We start from the raw sequence: 19,369 nt of genomic DNA on the forward strand, positions 1-19,369 counted from the left end.
TCTGGGTTGGATTTTCAAAATATGGAAAAAATGAGATTACTTTTTTCCTATCATTACTATGATGACAATTATGAATTGATCTATAATGAATATTAATTAAATGAATATTAAGTAATGACACTGATGAAACATTTATTGAGAACTGACAATGTGCTTTATCCCACTTTTTTGACAAAAGAAAATTGCACAGGTGCAAACCTTGGGTAGATTACATAAAGAATTTCAAGAAAATAGATGAGTTCAGTAACTGTGGTGAAAGGTTAAAGAGGCAAATAGAAAAGAAGGGTGAAGCAGACAAAAATGATATAAAATAAAAACTGAAGCTCAGTGCAGCAAGACACATCCCTAGTCAAGTATTCACACCTCCTCACCAGACAGACATTTCTGGAAGTTCTATAACTAGCCTAGGGAACAAACTTACAGAGAATTCAAAATCTAAATTTCAGAATCATATGGAATTCAGATGTCTCCCTCCCTCTTTAATTGGCTGATGTTTAGCATTGGAGTTGTCATTATTAACTCTCACTGGCTAGCAGTAAGTGACAGCAAAAACAAAGATCCTGTAAACCTTGAGGTCTGAAGAAGAGACACACCAGACTTCACTCCCTAACAGACCTTCCGACATTCGGAGGAGGAATGACTTCATTTTAACACATGCTCTAAGGAAAGACTTCACATGCTCTATGCTATTTAAGATTTAATCACCATATTTACAATGTATAATTTAGAATTCTTAAAATTGTAGAAGAGCAAGTAAGATTAGAAGAGGAGAAGATGCTGTGACATATGGTTCCCTTAGGGTGTTACATGTAGAGATACGTTGATTGCTGCTTCAGGGATACAACTTGGTTACATGCAGAAGAAAGAGGTCGAATTGGAACCATTTGAATATAATATTAAAAATATTTTTATAATTTATATTGTTTGGAGTCTGTGAGCTAATTAGCTTCATTACTTATCTTGTTGGCATTTGTATAAACTCAACTCTTAAAAGTGAATAGGATACTATAATATGAGACAGTAGTCCAGAAAGAACACACAACATTTGGTCCAAAAGGGGCAAATGTTTAATATATTCATTGTTTTACAACAACTTACTGACTATTGATACATACTACTCATTTGTACATTCTAATGATACAATTAAATTTTTAAAAGAACTAAAATAGTCACCCAATTAGTTTCAAAATTTTATTTATTTATGCTAAATGAATTTTCTGCTTTACAAAACATTACAATCTTTATGTCATTGATTTACAAATGGACTTATAGAACATAAAAAGTAAAAAAAATATTAATTCTGACTCATGTATAGAAGTAAATGGCACAGTACGGGAAAAATGACTAGTCTCATATCTAATGTTTAAAATGTTCACTAATGTTTTACTTGTAATAAAATAAGGAATTGGAAGATGCTAGATACAATACTGTTTTAACTAAATTAGGGATATTCTCATTTAAAGAGATATATTTTGAAGTTATTAATAGTGATGTTCCATAGTAAATGTAAGTACATATACATTTAATAATATAAGTTCAAAATAGGATATTAAAATAGGATGCCACAGTGACATATCAAGTTTAATTACAAAAGAAGGAGACTGAACATCATTTTTATTATATGACTTACATATTAATACTGGTTTTACATAACTGTCACAGGTTTTTAGTTTTATCTTTTTTGATTCTATATCTTTTAAATATTTTTTTTTATTTATAAATGACACAATACCTTTATTTTATTTGTTATTTTGTAGTGGTGCTGGGGATTGAACCCAGTGCCTCACGCATGCTAGGCAAGCACTCTACAACTGAGCCACAATCCTGGCCCTTTATAGCATTTAACAAAATATTTTTAGTATTTTTAAATAAATAAAATAAAGGACAATGGACCTTTATTTTATTGATTTATATGCAGTGCTAATAATCGAACCCAGTGCCTCACACATGCTAGGCAAGCACTCTATCACTGAGCCACAACCCCAACCCTCATTCTGTATCATTTTAACTTTATACATTGAGTGCATAGTTATTTTATAAATGCTGTTAATTTATAATAAAAGTTAGCATCCACTTTTTAAAACTCCAATACTTACAACAGATGATACTGACTGAGCATTAACTCCATATTGGGAATAGCTCTAAATCAATTCTCATGAATTAATACATTTCATAATTGGAAAAGAGAGGGACAAAATACTAATAAGTTGCCTCTTGTCATAAAACTAGTGAAAAAGCCAGAATTCAAAATGGGCAGTATACTGTTCAGTGATGTTCTAAGCAACTCTCCAACTGTAATGTATGAATAATCTGCATGCTACTTAACAAAAGTTTAAGCTTTTAAATTGCATTGATTATATATTTGGGGTGGGTGCATAAAGTGTTATATGTGATATTGCAATACAGATTTTCCTGATGAGAAATGACAGTGATATATACATACACATACATACACACATTCCAAATGCCTGTTTCTGTTAGGCCTCTTGCCCTTTTGAATTATGATTGATTTATATAAATTGTTTTTTATAATTCAAATGTGAGTCATCTGTCAGCATTCCAAAACTATTTAAAGGAAATTACTTTCCCAGAGACCCAGAGTTCCTGTTAGAACTACAGTACCTAGTCATCTCTGCTTTCTGGCTACCACTATTCCATGCTTCTGTCTTTTTTTCTCTTTCTTAGTCTTCCTTAGTCTTCCATCCCTGTCTAAAACCTTTAAGTGAGGTCTCAGAAACCACTGTCCCAAATAAAAAAAAAATATCATTTTCTTCAGTTAAAAAAAAGAAATCTTATAATTTGCCTATAGCACTCCTAAAAAAGAATGCCTACACTCTCACCCATTACTGATTCCAAGTTTTAATGAAAATTTCTTGACTTGCCATCAAAGTTCTCATTCTTTGATCCCCAATCAGAATCTTCTTTCACTTGAGGCTATTGAAATATACTAGTTACCCCCTCTATGTTTATTAATTACTATCATATAGTGACAATTTTTCAACAGTTTTCAGAGTGACTTTCCAAACCTAGCAAACACCCCGTCACATCAGAGGAGCCACCCAGATCCATGGCTGCATATTGGATCCTATAATAATCTGGAACTAATCTATTGCCAGATCAAATAAAATTCCAATATTATATTCTCTGCTACTTATTTTCCTGGTTCCCTAATTTTCTTACTATGCTGGTGTCCTATCACCATCTAATATGGATACTCTCATCTCCCAGTTTGTGCTTAAAATTTATTTTATATCACACTGATAAAAAAATTTGTTTCTACAACACAAAGCCAATCATACAGCCTCATATTTACATTAAATGAATCCTAACTCTTTGACAAGACAGACCCCACTTTCCACTGTCTTATTTCTTACCTTGTCTCTCTAGCCTTTAACAAAAATTCTTAAGAAATATTTTATAGTTCTATAATCACACCATGCATGCTATCAGGACTTTTGTCAAAAGAAAGAAAGTAATGAATGAATGAGTAAAGAAGAGAAGAATGAGAGAGTTTAAAATGTAAAGAACTGAGTGCTGCAGATCATGTTCACATGTAGGTATAAATTTAACTCTAAGCTTCCTAAGTATAGAAAATAAAATATAACAGTAATTATTCAGAAGGTTTCAAAAAACAACAAACCATAAAAACCAGAGTTGAGAATAATTTCTTCTAGGTGATAGAGGGCATTTCCAACATACCTTTTTTGTTGCTTAATGCCCATCAGTTTGAATAGAGAAAAGCAATTTTGTAGACAAAATCTTGGTTAATTTGTTTTAAATATGAATATTTAAATAGTTAATGGATATAACAGTAAAATACTTGTTGTTTTTTTATAGAAGTAACCTTTAATTCTTACTTAGCAAGGTATAAAAAATAATGTAAAATGTAGAGATTTAAGCTGATTTATCACATACAAGACTCAAAAGGCTTGAGAGAATAGGTATACTTGAAAAATTACAAGTAGTTCATTTATTCTTGATTTCCAGTGTTTGAGGTGGTTTGTGAAAGATTGAGTGGGTTGATCCAGCTAAAGAACCTTGTTTATCATGCTAGAGAGTTTGGAATTCAAATAATGAATCAGCAAAAATATTATGTGTGAAAGAGTCATCATATTTGCATTTTAGGAAGTAGACCCAGGAAGCAAATTGGGACTGTATAAAAAAGAGGTAGTTCATCAAGGATACTACTGGGATAATCCTGAGGAAAATCAGGTAGCATATGAGGCAGTTACATTTAGAATGAATAAAGAGATAAGATTAAGAACATTAGAATATGACAAACGATGATAATTTGATATTTAAGATAAAGAACAAAAGTGATCATTTAGTTTCTGGTTTGAGAAAACTGGGGTCTCCTAAGGAGAAAGGGTAGAAAAACAAATTTAGGAATGATAATAACACTTGGATTCCAAACCTGGATTGCCATTTACCAGCCATGTGACAATAGAGAACTCACTTATTCCCTTCTGAGATTCTTCCTATGTAAAATGGAGACAATTACTATATTTACCTTATGGGGTCACTGTGAGGATTAAATGAATTCATATATCTCATTATCAGTAACTGCAATCTCCCAATTCATATCGCATTTTCTCTATTAAAGGGGCACCATTATCCTTGACTCCTTATCTTTGACTCTATTGCAATTTACAATGTATTGTTCCTAACATCTGTTACTGCATCTCACTCTCCATATCCTTATTCCCTTCATTCCCCAGCTTAAATTCAATAGTCAATCTTTATAATTGTTAGTGTACATATGTTTTCAACTTCTTGGTTTTCTCCCTTCATGATGTTTTGAAAAACACAGTTTCACTATGACAGGGCTATGAGAAATATAACAGAAAGTGATTATAGAAATATACTCATTTAAGCTTACTGATTTTATTCTAAATGAATGATTGTTAAATAGAGGTGGCTTATCTCTTCCCCTTGGAAATCATAATATATTTTTTGATCCATTTAATTTCTACCTTCTTGGGCCACTGCTGGATAATGTCTTCCCATTCCTCAGACTTAGTATCCAACTTTCTATTTCTCTAAGTAAATAGACAAGTTATATCTTTTATTCCATTATTGCCTTCTTATCATAGCAGTTAGACTGTTCTTTTTAAAACATAAGTCATGATTTTCCTTTATGGACAAAAACATTTAATGTCTTCTTAAAATCAGAGTAAAAACAAATATCTTACTATATATAGCTCAACTGTATTACCTAACATTAAAATCTTGTGATCTCTTTGATCTTCTCTTCTCCAATTTTCCCCCTACATACTCAGGTCCAGCCATGAATTTCATGTTGGCCTTCAGGTATGCCGGGCATCTCTTACCTCAGTGTATGTGTCCTGGCTGGCTCCTGTTTGTGAAGCTCCATACTAAGAGCCATATGGTGACTCCTCCAAATGCCTTAACTCTTTACTCCAACTATCTCTTTAGAGAACTCTTTCCTGACTGTCTCATAATTGCAACCCCAGAATTTCTTTTCTTTACCTGCTTCAGTTATGTTCTTTACTTTGAAAATTAATCATTTTTTATTGTATATATTCAAGGTATAAAATTTAAATACTATTAAACTAAAAACATGGTTGACCATTGTTTTGGTTGACCTTTTGCACTGGGCCCTACAGATCAGACAAAATCAAAATGAAATTACTAATGCTAACTGCCACACAATAAAACTGCAACCGTAAGGAAGTAAAGCAATCCCCAAACAGGCTCTTTTTCCTAAAAATAGGAGAATCTATCTACCCAACTCAGTATAATAAGAAAGTTCCTATTGCTTTAATATTTATTTTAAAAGTAACCTGATGTTGTTTTTCTATTGCTGTTCCCTTGTCCACACCTTACACAATCCACTGTTCCACTATTGCCCAGTCAGAGCTCTCATGCTATTTTATAGAATGGGGCTGATCTTGAATAAAGAATCACAAGTAAAAGACGATTATATTTATAACTACATTTATTATAATTTTGCCTATATGCAGGTGTCTTTCTGTTTCTTTTGACTAAAAACATATGCATGTATGTAAAACATACACACAAAGTAAAATGATTACTACAGTTAAGCAAGTTAACATACAATTTCCTCACATAGTTAAGTTTTTCTGTATGGGTGACAAAATCACCTGAAATCTAATTGCTTAGTAAGTTTCCAGTATACAACACAGTATATTCACTCTGGTTTTCATTCTGCATGTTAGATCTCCAGAATTTTTCATCCCACTAAAGTTAAACTTATCATTCTTTGACCAGTTTCTTCCCTTCCTCCTTCCCTAACCCTTGGAAGCCACCACTTTACCCTTGATTTCTATGTATTTAAAAGAACCAGGTACTAAATAATTCACTTATTTGTATTATTTATTGTCTATTTCACCTCACAGGGGAATGTAAACCCTATAAAGCAAAGATCTGTTTTGCTTTTTACTGTTTTTTTCCCTACCAATAATAGTGTGTGGTCAATGTTAGACACTGAATAAATATTTATTGAATTACTTTGTTAATACTTTTAGCATAGTGTCTGGTATATATTCTTAGATGTTACATTTTTATTATAGTAAACTAAAGTTGCAGACATTAAATTTCCATGACTTTTTTTTTTTAAATGAGAAATGTATTTTAGGTGTAAAATAGTTTATTTTGCAAAATAAGTTTCACTTTAGAAACAATTTGGATTTCTAAGATCAATATCACCTCTGAATACCTGTTTCTCTTCCTACCAAGGTTTGTTCCTTTCAATTACTTTCTTCATGCATTTTTATTTCTATGTTTATAGAATTAAGTAATTATTTTGCCAGTACTTAAATTTATTGTTCAATAAAACAATTTAAGCAACAGCTAATAGCAGTGCATAACTTTTTTTCAAGTTTTTTGTCATCATATATGTGATAAATAAATAAGAACTATAATCATTACATTAATTAATAATATCTTGGGCATGTACTTAAAACAATATGGCAACAGGAGGTTGCAGCTGTGTACATATGTGATTCAGAACAGAAGGCTGAGCTGAGTAGACATTAACATAAACACAGGGATGCACCAACATGGGCAGTTTGACATCATAAATCCAGAAAAGATACAGAATGAAAAGGAACTGGGCAAATGTGGTATCAGGGAAGTCAATTAAAGGTAAACATTTGTGAAGGATGCAATGGCTAACAGTTGTCAAGTACATCAGTATAGAGAGCACCATAGATATGATTAAATAGAAAATGTTGTGATATAATTCATGATTAAAACCATAGAAAAATAAAATGATTGAAATTAAATCTTCAGAATCAAGTGTGTAAGAGTAGCAACAAAAGACTGTGCAATACTTTGGAAGACACATTCATATAACACATTTTCTACACCTTTCTCAAAGAAAGAAGGAATAGAATAATGAAAAGAATACACCTCATATTTTAATTTATGTAACCAGAGCTGGCATAAGAATCTTCATTTAGTGGTTTCTTCCACAGGCAAGTGGATAGAAGAATGACATTTCTTTTAGAGTTAAAAATATGAGATCAAGAATGCATCTAAACCAACAAAATTACTATACTTTAAAAAAGACTTTTAAAATGTAAAAATTCTAGAGGTCCTTTTTCTTTAAGATAAAACTTAAAAAGAATAAAACTTATATCAAGTGAACCTAAAATATATAGCATTTTATATAACTCTCATTATTTTTAATTAATCTCATTTACTTAAAGCTGTCTAATAAATCTTAGATAAAGAAAATAAATTTAGAATTAGGTATTGCTATCCTCAGCAATATGGCATTATTTTATTTTCATCTATTTTTTTACTCTGATAAAATGAAAAGATTTTAATAGTTTTGTTAAATAAAGGCATTTAAAATATAACAAGTATTTTACAGATAATTACAAAATGAATCATAAGTGGGTGCAAATTGAGTAATTTGATTAATTTCTACATTGACCTTTACAAAAGTATTTGTCTAACATTTCTTAGTTGTTATATTTTCATTATAGCAAACTGAAGTTCCAGCCATTAAATTTTCATCTTGTTTTAAAAAAAAAAGTGCATTACGGATATAAAATAGTTTGTTTAGTAAAATAACTTTCATTTTAGAAACAATTTGGATTTTGAAAATGAATGTTGTCTTGGAATATCTTCTCTTCTTAGCAAGTATTGTTCTTTTTGGAGTTACCCTTCTCATGCATTTTTCATTTCTATATTTATTAAATTAAATAATTATTTTGCAGGTAGTTAAATTATTGTTCAATAAATTAAAAAAAAAAAAACATAGTTAATGGCAGCACCTAATTTTTTTCAAGGTTTGTGTCATCATTTTAAGTAGCCTCTGGTCTGAGAGACCTCAACACTGCAGATATATAACATGCATCCCCAGCAAAATTGCCCATAAGAATAACTTCATTATTCTGGGAAGCTAGATCTATAAAATATGTAAAATGTAGAAGTGTTCTGCCTATACAATTTCTGGTAAGTACAGTATGACTAAGTGATAAAACCTGAGTCAGCTTCAGTCAGAGCATACCTTACTACAAAGTGGATTGTGACATGAAGGAAAAAGGAAATACATTGAGTAAAGGTGTTCTGCTCTAAAGTAATGATATTCTGCCTTGACTAATAAAAATTAGCTCCAAAGCACTTAATGGTGCAATATACCAATTAGTCCTAGTATCCCCAAGTTACAGCAGAATGGTAAGGACTCACCAGGACCACTGGACAGATTGTTGTGGGTGGTAAAATATGGTCCTTCAAAGGTCCACAGTCACATTCAGGTTTTAGATGAGAAGCACATTTATTATGCAGCTAGAAAAATAGAAAGGAGGGTAATATCAAATTCTACATGACAACAGCAAACATAGGGCAGATTACATTTCAACTGAGGTACAGCAAATATATTAAAAATACATTAAAATAATTACCAAAGGAAATAAACAGGATCATAAAGAGATTTACATTACACTTGCCCCCATATATCTACCTTAAATAAGCTGTTAAGAAACTTTCATGACACAGACTGTGTATTTTCTAATTCTCAGAATCTTTTATATTAAAAATATATTTTAAGTTTTACACCAAAGAAGACTGATTTCTTTGAAAAACACAAGTTATAGTCTATTACATTCCTTTCTCTGCATATCTGTGAGCAAAATCTTGAAACCACTGTGTACGGTGGATGCTTTTTCTTTCTTTCTCTCTCTCTCTCTCTCTTTTTTTTTTTTGACCCTCCTGTTTTCTCAAAGTCATTCCAAAGTGCACAGCTCAGTATGGGGCATAATTGATCCCATCATTAGTTTTAACTTTGTAATTCAATATGTAAATGTAACCAGAGATTCATCTCAGTAGGAGCAGGATATAAATAAAAGAAGATGATTATGATTATAAAAATTTATCTTTACATTGTATTTATAAGCTCAATATTATAGCATATACTCATATAATGTACTATTTATTTTACAATATCTATCAACCCAAAGTTATATTTTTATCAACCTGATCGCAAGTTTAAATTAATGTGTTATAACACAGTGTATTCAATAGTAATGTTTTTTAAATCAAGATGGTATTTTTTATTGGAATCACCCAGATTTGAGAAAATAATACTTGCTTAAAGGCAAGTAAGGATTTCTTCTTCCACCATTTTATATCAATTTAATATAAAATATTAATAATTTAGAAAATTTATACATTTTAATATGATAATATGTCTTATTTTTAAAAAGAGCTACAGCATTTTTCAGTTTTGAATTGAAGACCATCCATTTATGCTTTGGTTGTATTATCTTACCTTTGGAAGCAGTTAATTAGCAAATAAGGAAGGAGATAGATGAGTGCTAATTTATTGTTGGTGATGGAACTGTATTGAAGGGGTATATTCATGGTCCAAGAATCTGGAATGTTTGTCCCACTAACTCCCTGACTCAGGGTTCAGGATGTACTAAACTTAGTGCATATTAGGCTCTAGTACATGGAATGTAAGTATCTTTACACATACATCCATAATTACCACCTCTGCTTCACAGTGACATATAAACTTCTCTATACAAAAAGAGTTTAATTTTTATATTAGGATCTCCTAATCCTTGACAAGAGTTGTTAAAGGTAAGCCATTGAATACTTATACAAAATTGAACTAAATTAATTAAATAGTACAGGTACAGAGGTGCACACCTGTAATCCCCATGCCTTGGGAGGTTGAGGCAGGAGGATCAAAAGTTCAAGACCAGCCTCACCAACTTAGTGAGGCAATAAGCAACTTTGTGAGAAACTATCTCAAAATAAAAAATAAAAAGGACTCAGAATGTGGCTCAGTGGTTCAGTTCCCCTGGGTTCAATCCTGATTACCAAAAAAAAAAAAAAAAAAAAAAAAGAATTCATATGGGAGGTAGAATAGTTTTTTTAAAAAAGAACTAAATAAACTAGCACTCTGAATGGACAAATAAAAATCCATAATGTCCTCAAAAAGAAGAATAGTTTAAAATATATTATTAAAGCTGGGTGCAGTGGTATACATTTATTATTCCAGAGACTTGAGAAGCAGAGGTAAAAGAATCTTAAATATGTGAGCCACAGAAATTTAGTGAGACACTGTCTCAAAATAAAAATAAAGAGGGCTGAGGATATAGCTTTGTGGCAGAGTGCCCCAAGGTTTGATCTGCATTACTACTAGAACACAAACACACACAAATACCTATGTATTTGTGGGATGAATGGGGTACCTCAATAGAGATATGTCAAAATCCTAAACTCTAGTAAATGTGAATATGAACATTTTTGTATACAGGGCCTGTGTAGCTGTATATAAATTAAGATATAGCCATATTAGTTTGGGCCCTAATCCAATGACTGTTATCCTTATAAGAAAAGTGAAATCTGAACAGAAAAATACAGGTACAGTGGGGAAATAGCCATGTGATAACAGAAGTCGAAATTTGAGTGATTCAGTTAAATGCCAAGGAATGCCAAGAATTTCTGGCAATTACCAGAATTTAGAAAGGGCCAAAGGATTCTTCCCTAAGACTTTCTTTTATTTTGTACTTTTAGCTTCCAGAACTGCAGGTGAATAAGTTTGCAGATTTTTAGAAAATTATTATTGTTGGTTCTTTTTATATATGATATTAGTATTTAATTTGACATAATTATGAAAGTATGTAATATAATTTGTTCTAATTCAGTTGCCAGTACTTCTTCCTCTCCTCTCCTTCTCCCCCGCTGTACCCTTCCCTCTACTCCATAGGTTTTCCTGCTATTTGTTATAAGAACTGTAGGATACTAGTACATCAAGCATTATAAAATGTAAACTAAAACCAAAGGCAGACTATGTATCTTAAGGCTCTTCTGTAACATAGTTGTCACAGAGAGAGAGAAAAAAAAAAAAAAAACTTTAGCACCTTGATCTTGCACAATCCTTTTAAAATGAAAAATACAGCCAGGCATGGTGACACAGGCCTATAATCCCAGCGCCTCCAGAGGCTGAGGCAGAAGGATTGCAAGTTGAAATCTAGCCTCAGCCACTTAGCAACTTTGTGAAACCCTGTCTCAAAAAAATAAAGAAGGCTAGGGATGTGGCTCAGTGGTTAAGCACATCTGGAATCAATCCCTGGTACTAAAATAAGTAAAATAAAATGGAGAATGCAGATTCTAAGAAACTTCTACACAGCAAAATCTAAAATGAAAATCCCCTTTGTATAGTTTGAGAAGGTATTGAATTTTTTATTCTTATCCACACTGTAAAGATATCCTGGTGAGGCGAAAGGGTAGGTACTTTGAGGCTCATGCAAGCCCTGTCAATAGATGCAGTCAAGAGGACTCTATTAACTAAGAATATTCAGGAGTACCTTATGCTTTTATATAGAGTGGAATGTGTCAGCTGGTGACTATATTTGGATGGCCCTCAACATCATGATATTAGAACATGATGCTGAGAGCATTAGGTTAGAACAAGTTTGTATACAGGTCTAATTTAAGTACCATATTGCTCAGATACATACTTGATGACAAAATATAAAATGTGGAAGCCAGTAAGAAAATGCATACGTCCTAGGATTATTCATCCAACTGAAAGGTGAACATGAATTTTGCTCAGAACATAAAACTGCTCTAAAAAATAAAGTCTGGGGCTAGGATTGTGGCTCAGTGGTAGAGCGCTCATCTAGCACATGCGAGGCCCTGGGTTCAATCCTCAGCACCACATAATAAATAAATAAACAAACAAACAAACAAACAAACAAACAAATAAATAAATAAAGGTATTGTGTCCAACTACAGCTAAAACATAAATATTTTTAAAAAATTAAAAATAAAGCCTATTAAAAGAAAGCAAATATCAACAAAACAGAAATTTGTAATTGAATTCAAAGAACAAAATATTTTTTTAGGTTACTGGTAATATTCTTTTTGGTCAAGTGCTTCTTAGGTGGAGTATTCATTTGTGGGAAGTCATTGATCTCTACCCTTAGAATAAGAACAATTTACTGTATATATGTCATTTTTCAATAAAAAAAATTTAAAAGAAAAAAATGGACATTGTCAAAGATAACAAGTTGCTTAAATTTGGGCCATGGTTTTTAATGTATGCTTCAAAAGTTCACATGTTGGAAACTAAACCCCAAATCCTTACATTGATGGTATTTGAAGGTCAGGCCTTCGGGAGGTTACTAGGGTTAGATAAGACATGATGGTAGGTTCTCCATAATTAAATTATGGACCTTATAAAAAGTAGAAGAGAAACCCAATCTTGAACACTTCCTCTGCCATATAATACCTTCTGCCATGTTATGACACAACAAGGCCTTCACCAGATGTGTCCCCTTGACCTTGAACATCTTAGCTTCCAAACTATAAAAAATAATTGCCTTTTTAAAAAATAAATCATTCAATCTGTGGTGTTGTGTTATAGCAACATAAAACAGGCTAAGACAACTTGTTAGTATGTCATTTCATGAATAGAATATAAGAAAAAGACATAACTGAGTCCTTCTCAGTATTAATAAGAAAGTAAAGACTGATAAATTGCCTTAAAGGTAGCCCAGACCCCAAATCAGTAAAATCCAGGACACAAAGAGTCTCATCAAGAATGAAATAAACAAAGCATTGATGAATACTGCCTCTTGAATAAAATAATCAGTGAGGCACCAAAGACAAGGAATTATGTCCTGTTTTAAAATTTTTTAAAAAACATTATTCATGGTTATTTTTGTGCTCTTTTTTAGGTAAGATACAGAATTCTTAGATCATTATTTTTATATATAAGAAATCCCCCCCCCTTTATTTATTTTTTTTAGGAAATTTAGCCCCATATCTAGAAAGTCATAAAATATGAGTCATATATTCCTGGAAGTAAAATAAACCCTTAGAAATAATTTCAGGGTTTATGACAGCTCCTACTAGCACCTAATTCAGAGCCAGATCTATGTGTATTAAAAAAAATATGTCTCAAAATTAGAAGAAAAATGAAGTGTGTATATGTGTATATGTGTTTATAGGGTAGAGTTGAGAAAACAGTGAATGTATTGGCCAGAGAAGAAGGTTGGTAGAATTGAAGAAGTCAAATTGAGAAAAAAATAGAATATAAATGGTCACAAAAAAGTAGCTGTCACAAAAAGAAGAGAAAAAATTACTCTTCTAAAAGAAAGACTCGGTGGTCTAATTTGAGGGAACATATTTATTAGTTGCTACAATCCATTAGCCCTAATATCTTGCATGTTCAGGGTACATGCTTAATACTGGTATTTGCTAAAGATAAAGCATATGGTTTTGGAAACTTTTAAATATTATAGTTAGGAGTTTCATATTGTAATTAAAAGAATATCATTATATAATACCACAAGTTAGTATTCCATACTTTAATAAGATAGACATTCTTTTGTTAAACCAAACAAAATGTATTAAAATCCCATCCTGATGAGTCCTGACTGACCAGGAATTGTTTATCTGGATGGTAAACAATTCACAACATATTATAAATAGAATGTCAAAGAAACCCTCTTCATGGGAGTGAACAGGTATTAGCAGTGGGTTCTTAATGATGGCAGGATGTGAGTGAGAGAGAGAAGGCAATAACCACAGTGAATATTTTGCCTGGCCCAAAGGATCAAAAAAGAAAGCATGGAAGACAAGTTGCCTACACGGTGGAAGAGTTTTCCACTGTTGTTATTTAGTTTTTTCTTGCCTTTTGTTTTCTAAGTGGTTAGATTTTCAAAAGGATATAAAGTATCATTCTAAGAGCTTTCCTAGATATCTACAAGTTGGCAAACCAGTATAATGCACAATCAAGACACCACAAATACTGACTGAAAAACAGTGTGAAAATGGATGTTTTTCTTTAAATATTTTAATGCATTTCAAATGTATTTTTAATACTTGCCTATTTGATGCAGATTTGACTGTCACAGGATGATATTTGAAAACAAAAGTTAAAATAGGGCATGCATTTGGAATTCAGTATTTATCAACAAGAAGAAAACTGTATAAACTGTATGAGTTATTCAAGTGAACCTAACAAGGTCTTCTTCTAAACTCAATGCTCCATCATGAATTTTATGTAATTAGGAAACAATATGTGACACTGACCTGTCCCTGAAACAAGAGTGTAGTCTAGAAGTGTAGACAGTATTAGTAAGCAGACATGATACTACTGAGAACAATTCAGTCTTTTTTTGGGGGTGGGGAGGGTAGAGTAAAAAGTATTCAGAAAAAGGAAATATTAGTATCAAAGAAAATTCCAAGGAAGATATGGAAGTTAACTTGGTTCCTGAGATGTAGTAAGAATATAAAACAGGTGCATTCAAGGGAATTGGATGCGTGAAATAACAGGCACAGGGAAAACAGTCTTCCCAGGGGACTGCCAACCAGACATACACAGCTACAGCAGAGGGAGAGAATGGGGAAGGGAAATATACGGATATGTGCTTAGGTCTCAGTCTAAGTTTTGAGGAAGTGAAAACCAACTTGAGGTAGGGGGTGTTGAGGGCTGCATTTATCATCACAGGATTATTATAGGTTGCTAAAGAAGGCATATGATAACAAATTGGTATTTTGGGAAGAATCTTTCAGGAGGTCGTATGCAGGCTGCATTATAGGAAAAGTACCTTCTGTCAGGGAGGTAAGCCAGAAGATTCTGACTCTAATCTAGTCAAGAGGTGCTAAGAGCTTGCACTAGGGTTGTGAATGTAGAGACAAAAACTCAGCTCTGGAAGAGATATTTTAAGGAGGAAATGTCAGGACTTCGTGGTAGGTTGTACAAATGGATAAAGGAGAAAGGAGTAAAATAAATTGACTTGAAACTCTATCTTCAGACTAGCAGTGTGAGGACAAAATCACCTAATCTGTCTGATAGAAAGCTGTAATAGCAACTCATTGTGAATATAGATCAATCAAGTTGGCTTCAAATTAAGTGAAATTCAAGTCCACTTGATTTTGGATGCTTTTAGTATATGCAGGTGCTTTTGTGACTTAGACCAGATCATTAGAGATCGTTCCAGAAGTAAGAAAGAAAGGGCATGATCTCTCTTCTTGAGGCACTCTGGGGACCCCAGCATTGATTTGGGGAACCCATGTGGCACTTTTCCTCTCACCAAGGTGTTACTTGCTGAAGAAGGTTCTTTTTTAAACATTTCCACACTTTTAGTGACAACTTTAATTCTTACAATAACATGTACTATGATATAGACATCATTAAGTACATTTTACAAATTAGAAAATTGGCCAAAACTTGTTATATACATGACCCAAAATGGCACAGCTTGTAACTAACAGATGTGATCTTAAGGATCTGTTTGGCCTGACTTATGATACCAAGTCATTTCCAGAAGTCATATATACTGGCTTTTGGGGAAAAAAAAAATGAAGCCAAGTTTTATTCTCTTGGTTTCTTTCTGCAGTAGATTACTTATGGAATCCATTCTAATAGGCCTTCCTAAAACACTGACAGTGCCCTATCCCATCACTCTCAGAATAATGTACAGTAGCTCTTTGTATATTAAAAGCACTTTCTGGAAAGTGGGAGGACAAAATAAAGTATATGATTTTAGAATCAAATCTGTAGTAGTAGGTAATGGTTGGTCAAGGGAGATCAGTTTTATCCTAAAATTTTTATATTGTGACTTATGAAAAAAAAGTCTAAATAGTAATTACATAAATATTCAGAAGTAAATATATTCTGTTATCAGGGAGGCACATAATTATTAATTTAATAAATGTATCCCTATAACAACTTAAAACTCTTGAAATAAGTTAAGAATCTAGCTCAGTTGGTAGAGTGCTTGCCTTGCACACAAAGCCCTGGGTTCAATCCTAGCACCACCCCCCAAAAATAAATAAATAAATAAAATAACAACTCTTGAGGTACAGAAAGCCTGAAGTTACTTTTAAAAAAGGCTATATATTCTTCCAGACATACAATAACATATTATTTTAATTTTGCAAGCTTCTTTCATGAGCAAAACAACTGGGACCACAGGGTCTTTAGAGCTCAAGACTCAACAAATAAGACTGAGGTTAGCCAGAAGCTCAGCGCCTAGGAGAGTTTTGCAAAAGGAGAACTGTTTTTTCTTTTTCTTTTTCTTGACTCTGACTTAACTCTTTAATACTCCCTTTTATAGCCTTATTTCCTGAATAAAACTCAGAGATTGATTAATTGATTTAGACCTCAAGGATTTAAAGACATTTACAGTTCATGTTGTATTCTGCTTTAAAAAATAAAATCATCTTCAAAAAATTTGTTGATCTCCAGTATTAGAATCAAATATTAGGGACATTTTGTCTGAGCTGATTTGGGACATGAAATTTCTACATTTTTAAAGGTACAGTTTGTTCAGAGTAATACCCTTTCTTATAAAAAAGGAAGTGCTTCATATCCTATAAGGCAAAAGCCAGGGTCAAGACCAAAGCTCAACTGGTCTTGGTCAAGTGCTTGGTCATCAGTAGGTTGTAGTGCTAGAGTTAGATTCCAGAGTCAGTGATAAGAGAAACCATTAAAACAAAGAAAGTAAAGGAGAAAAACATGTTGGAATGTAAACAAGGACAGAAAGAATTTTAAGATTCTTTGAGTACCAATTAGAGGCTTTTTTGAGCCCACAGTTCCTATGATTAAAATAAAGTTACAATATATGTCACACACATACCAAAAACAACAACAACAACAACAAAACCTTTAAAAAAATGTTGTGAGGTGAAATTAAGAATTGAGTTCTACCCAATCCTTTTCCTATTCTCATTTCTTACCATTGCCATGTCCTCTGATTGCCTTTTTGGGAACCTCTAGAGTTCTATGGACACAGTCTGAAAACCATAAGATAGTATCACCTCTAAGGCTGTTACTCAGTTCTAAAGTTCTGGATTCTATGAGGGCGAAAGCAGGAAATGCTTAATTAAATCAGTCCTCACTCAAATTTTTCACAATAATTTCCAGATGACAAAAATATTAAAGACAAATTGATGACTGCCAAATGGCTTGGTGTCATTTGCAAGAAGAAAGAGATTCATATTTTACAAAGTGTAGGCCTTCTCTCCCTTTGGAAGTGAGATGAACTAAGAAGCTTCCATGATTTTATGCTGATTGACTTAAATACTCTAGAAGGTCTTCCAGACATCTGACAGTATGAGATACAGAGTTTTCAATATGAGTGACCACGGGATTTGTCTGCTAATGTTACTCACTGTGATCTGACACCAAACACAATGCAGTCCTGTCAGTCCCTGGTAACATTTAACTGTTTTGTGGCACTTATCACATTTAGTTGGGCAGTTGCCTTCAACCCAGTAATGGTGCATGACCTAGAACAGAAAAACAGTATTGTGGTAAGAGGAGAATCCATAATTGCCACCCACAAAAAGCAAGCATGACCACAAACTTACATCAGTGTTCTTTTTGGACTTCACATAGGTCTTGATACAAGAGGGAGGTGCTCTAGCCACGCAGCGCTCATGAACTGTGTACTTGCAGACTGAAAGGAAACAGGTACACAAATTCAGAGCTAATCCTGGTCCTGATTGCAATTTTATAGGGAAAGAATGACATTAACAGGACCTCATTTCATATCCACTGCTCCCTAATCAATCCAATCAGCCACATCAAGGAAAAGCCCAAGTCGACTGTTTTTACCATGGAATACAAAAGGCCAATTAGTACAGGAAATATTATGCATGTGAAAAACCAAGACTCCTCTATCATGGCATAGCAGGAAATGCTTAATTAAATCAGTCCTCACTCAAATTTTTCACAATAATTTCCAGATGACAAAAATATTAAAGACAAATTGATGACTGCCAAATGGCTTGGTGTCATTTGCTAGAAGGAAGAGATCCATATTTTACAAAGTATAGGCATGAGAGCAGCTGGTGAGCATGGGGAAAAAAGCCGATGAGTTTGTGCTATTTTTTCTATTGATTTATCTAAACCTTAAATGGCTGATTAGTCTATTTCTAGAGACTAGATTTCATCATACATGCCAGGCTTTCAGTCAGTACAAGATCATTCCTCACTTGACATCATGGCATTGCCTGTCCAAAAAAAGAAAAAAAAATATCTTTGCTTAGCAGCATATGGTATGATATATATGTAAGCAAAAACTGATGCTCATTTGCACACATGTATATATACACATATGTAATCAAATATATATATATATATATATATATATATATATATATATATATATATATATGTGTATGCACATAATATGTCATAAACTTAACACACTTTTTAGCATTTTACATATTTTTCTGCTTTGACTCTGAATATAATTAGGGTCATAAAAGTGGCTCTCTAAAAATAATGCTGGTTCCAAGTTAAGAGCTCCAAATGCATACACATATAGAATAAAATAATCTTAATGATATTCAGTTAGTCCTCTCCATAAAAATGAAAGCACCTAAAGATTTCCTGAAATATGAATAAAAACCATTAAATCCACATTGTGTGTGTGTATATATATATATATATATATATATATATATATACACATACATACTAGAAAACTCTTCTAAACTGTTAATATCTGTGATTTGGGGGGGCAACACTGAGGAAGAAAACATACTTTTAAAATTTTACTACAAGTAATCATGCCAAGATTCTTGAATTCACCCTACTAGTCAGTTAAAAAAAAAAAAAAAGAAAAAAAGTTGTGAACAAAATTCTCACATTTATATAACCACACTCACCTTACTTGAGAGTCATTTTGTTTCATGTCCTCCTATCAATAGAATTTACCATAAAATATTATTCTCCTTAAAAAAATCATAGGACTTTAAAAACAAAGCATTTTCTTTGTGTATGCAGAATGTTCCAGAGTAAACAATGTTTCAAATGTGGCCACCAGAAACTGTCTTCAGAGATACAGGCAAGTTTCATGGAACTTCATTATCATCCTTTAACATTTAGGATACCCTATGT

General features: G+C 32.6%; 1 protein-coding gene across 6 annotated transcripts in view; it reads right to left on the reverse strand.

Moving 5' to 3' along the window:
• Window positions 1–19,369, reverse strand: part of Dgkb (diacylglycerol kinase beta) — a 618,799-nt gene that overhangs the window by 473,208 nt on the left and 126,222 nt on the right. For all 6 annotated transcript variants that reach the window (XM_071607991.1, XM_027932698.3, XM_027932697.3 and 3 more), the window contains 3 exons: window positions 17,833–17,921; window positions 17,635–17,751; window positions 8,683–8,781 (listed from right to left, as the gene is read on the reverse strand). In XM_071607991.1, coding sequence (XP_071464092.1) covers window positions 8,683–8,781; window positions 17,635–17,751; window positions 17,833–17,921 — 305 coding nt within the window. The remainder of the gene's footprint in view (window positions 1–8,682; window positions 8,782–17,634; window positions 17,752–17,832; window positions 17,922–19,369) is intronic.

Source organism: Marmota flaviventris, chromosome 1 (assembly GCF_047511675.1).
Source record: "Marmota flaviventris isolate mMarFla1 chromosome 1, mMarFla1.hap1, whole genome shotgun sequence".
In the NCBI taxonomy this organism is placed as follows: domain Eukaryota; kingdom Metazoa; phylum Chordata; class Mammalia; order Rodentia; family Sciuridae; genus Marmota; species Marmota flaviventris.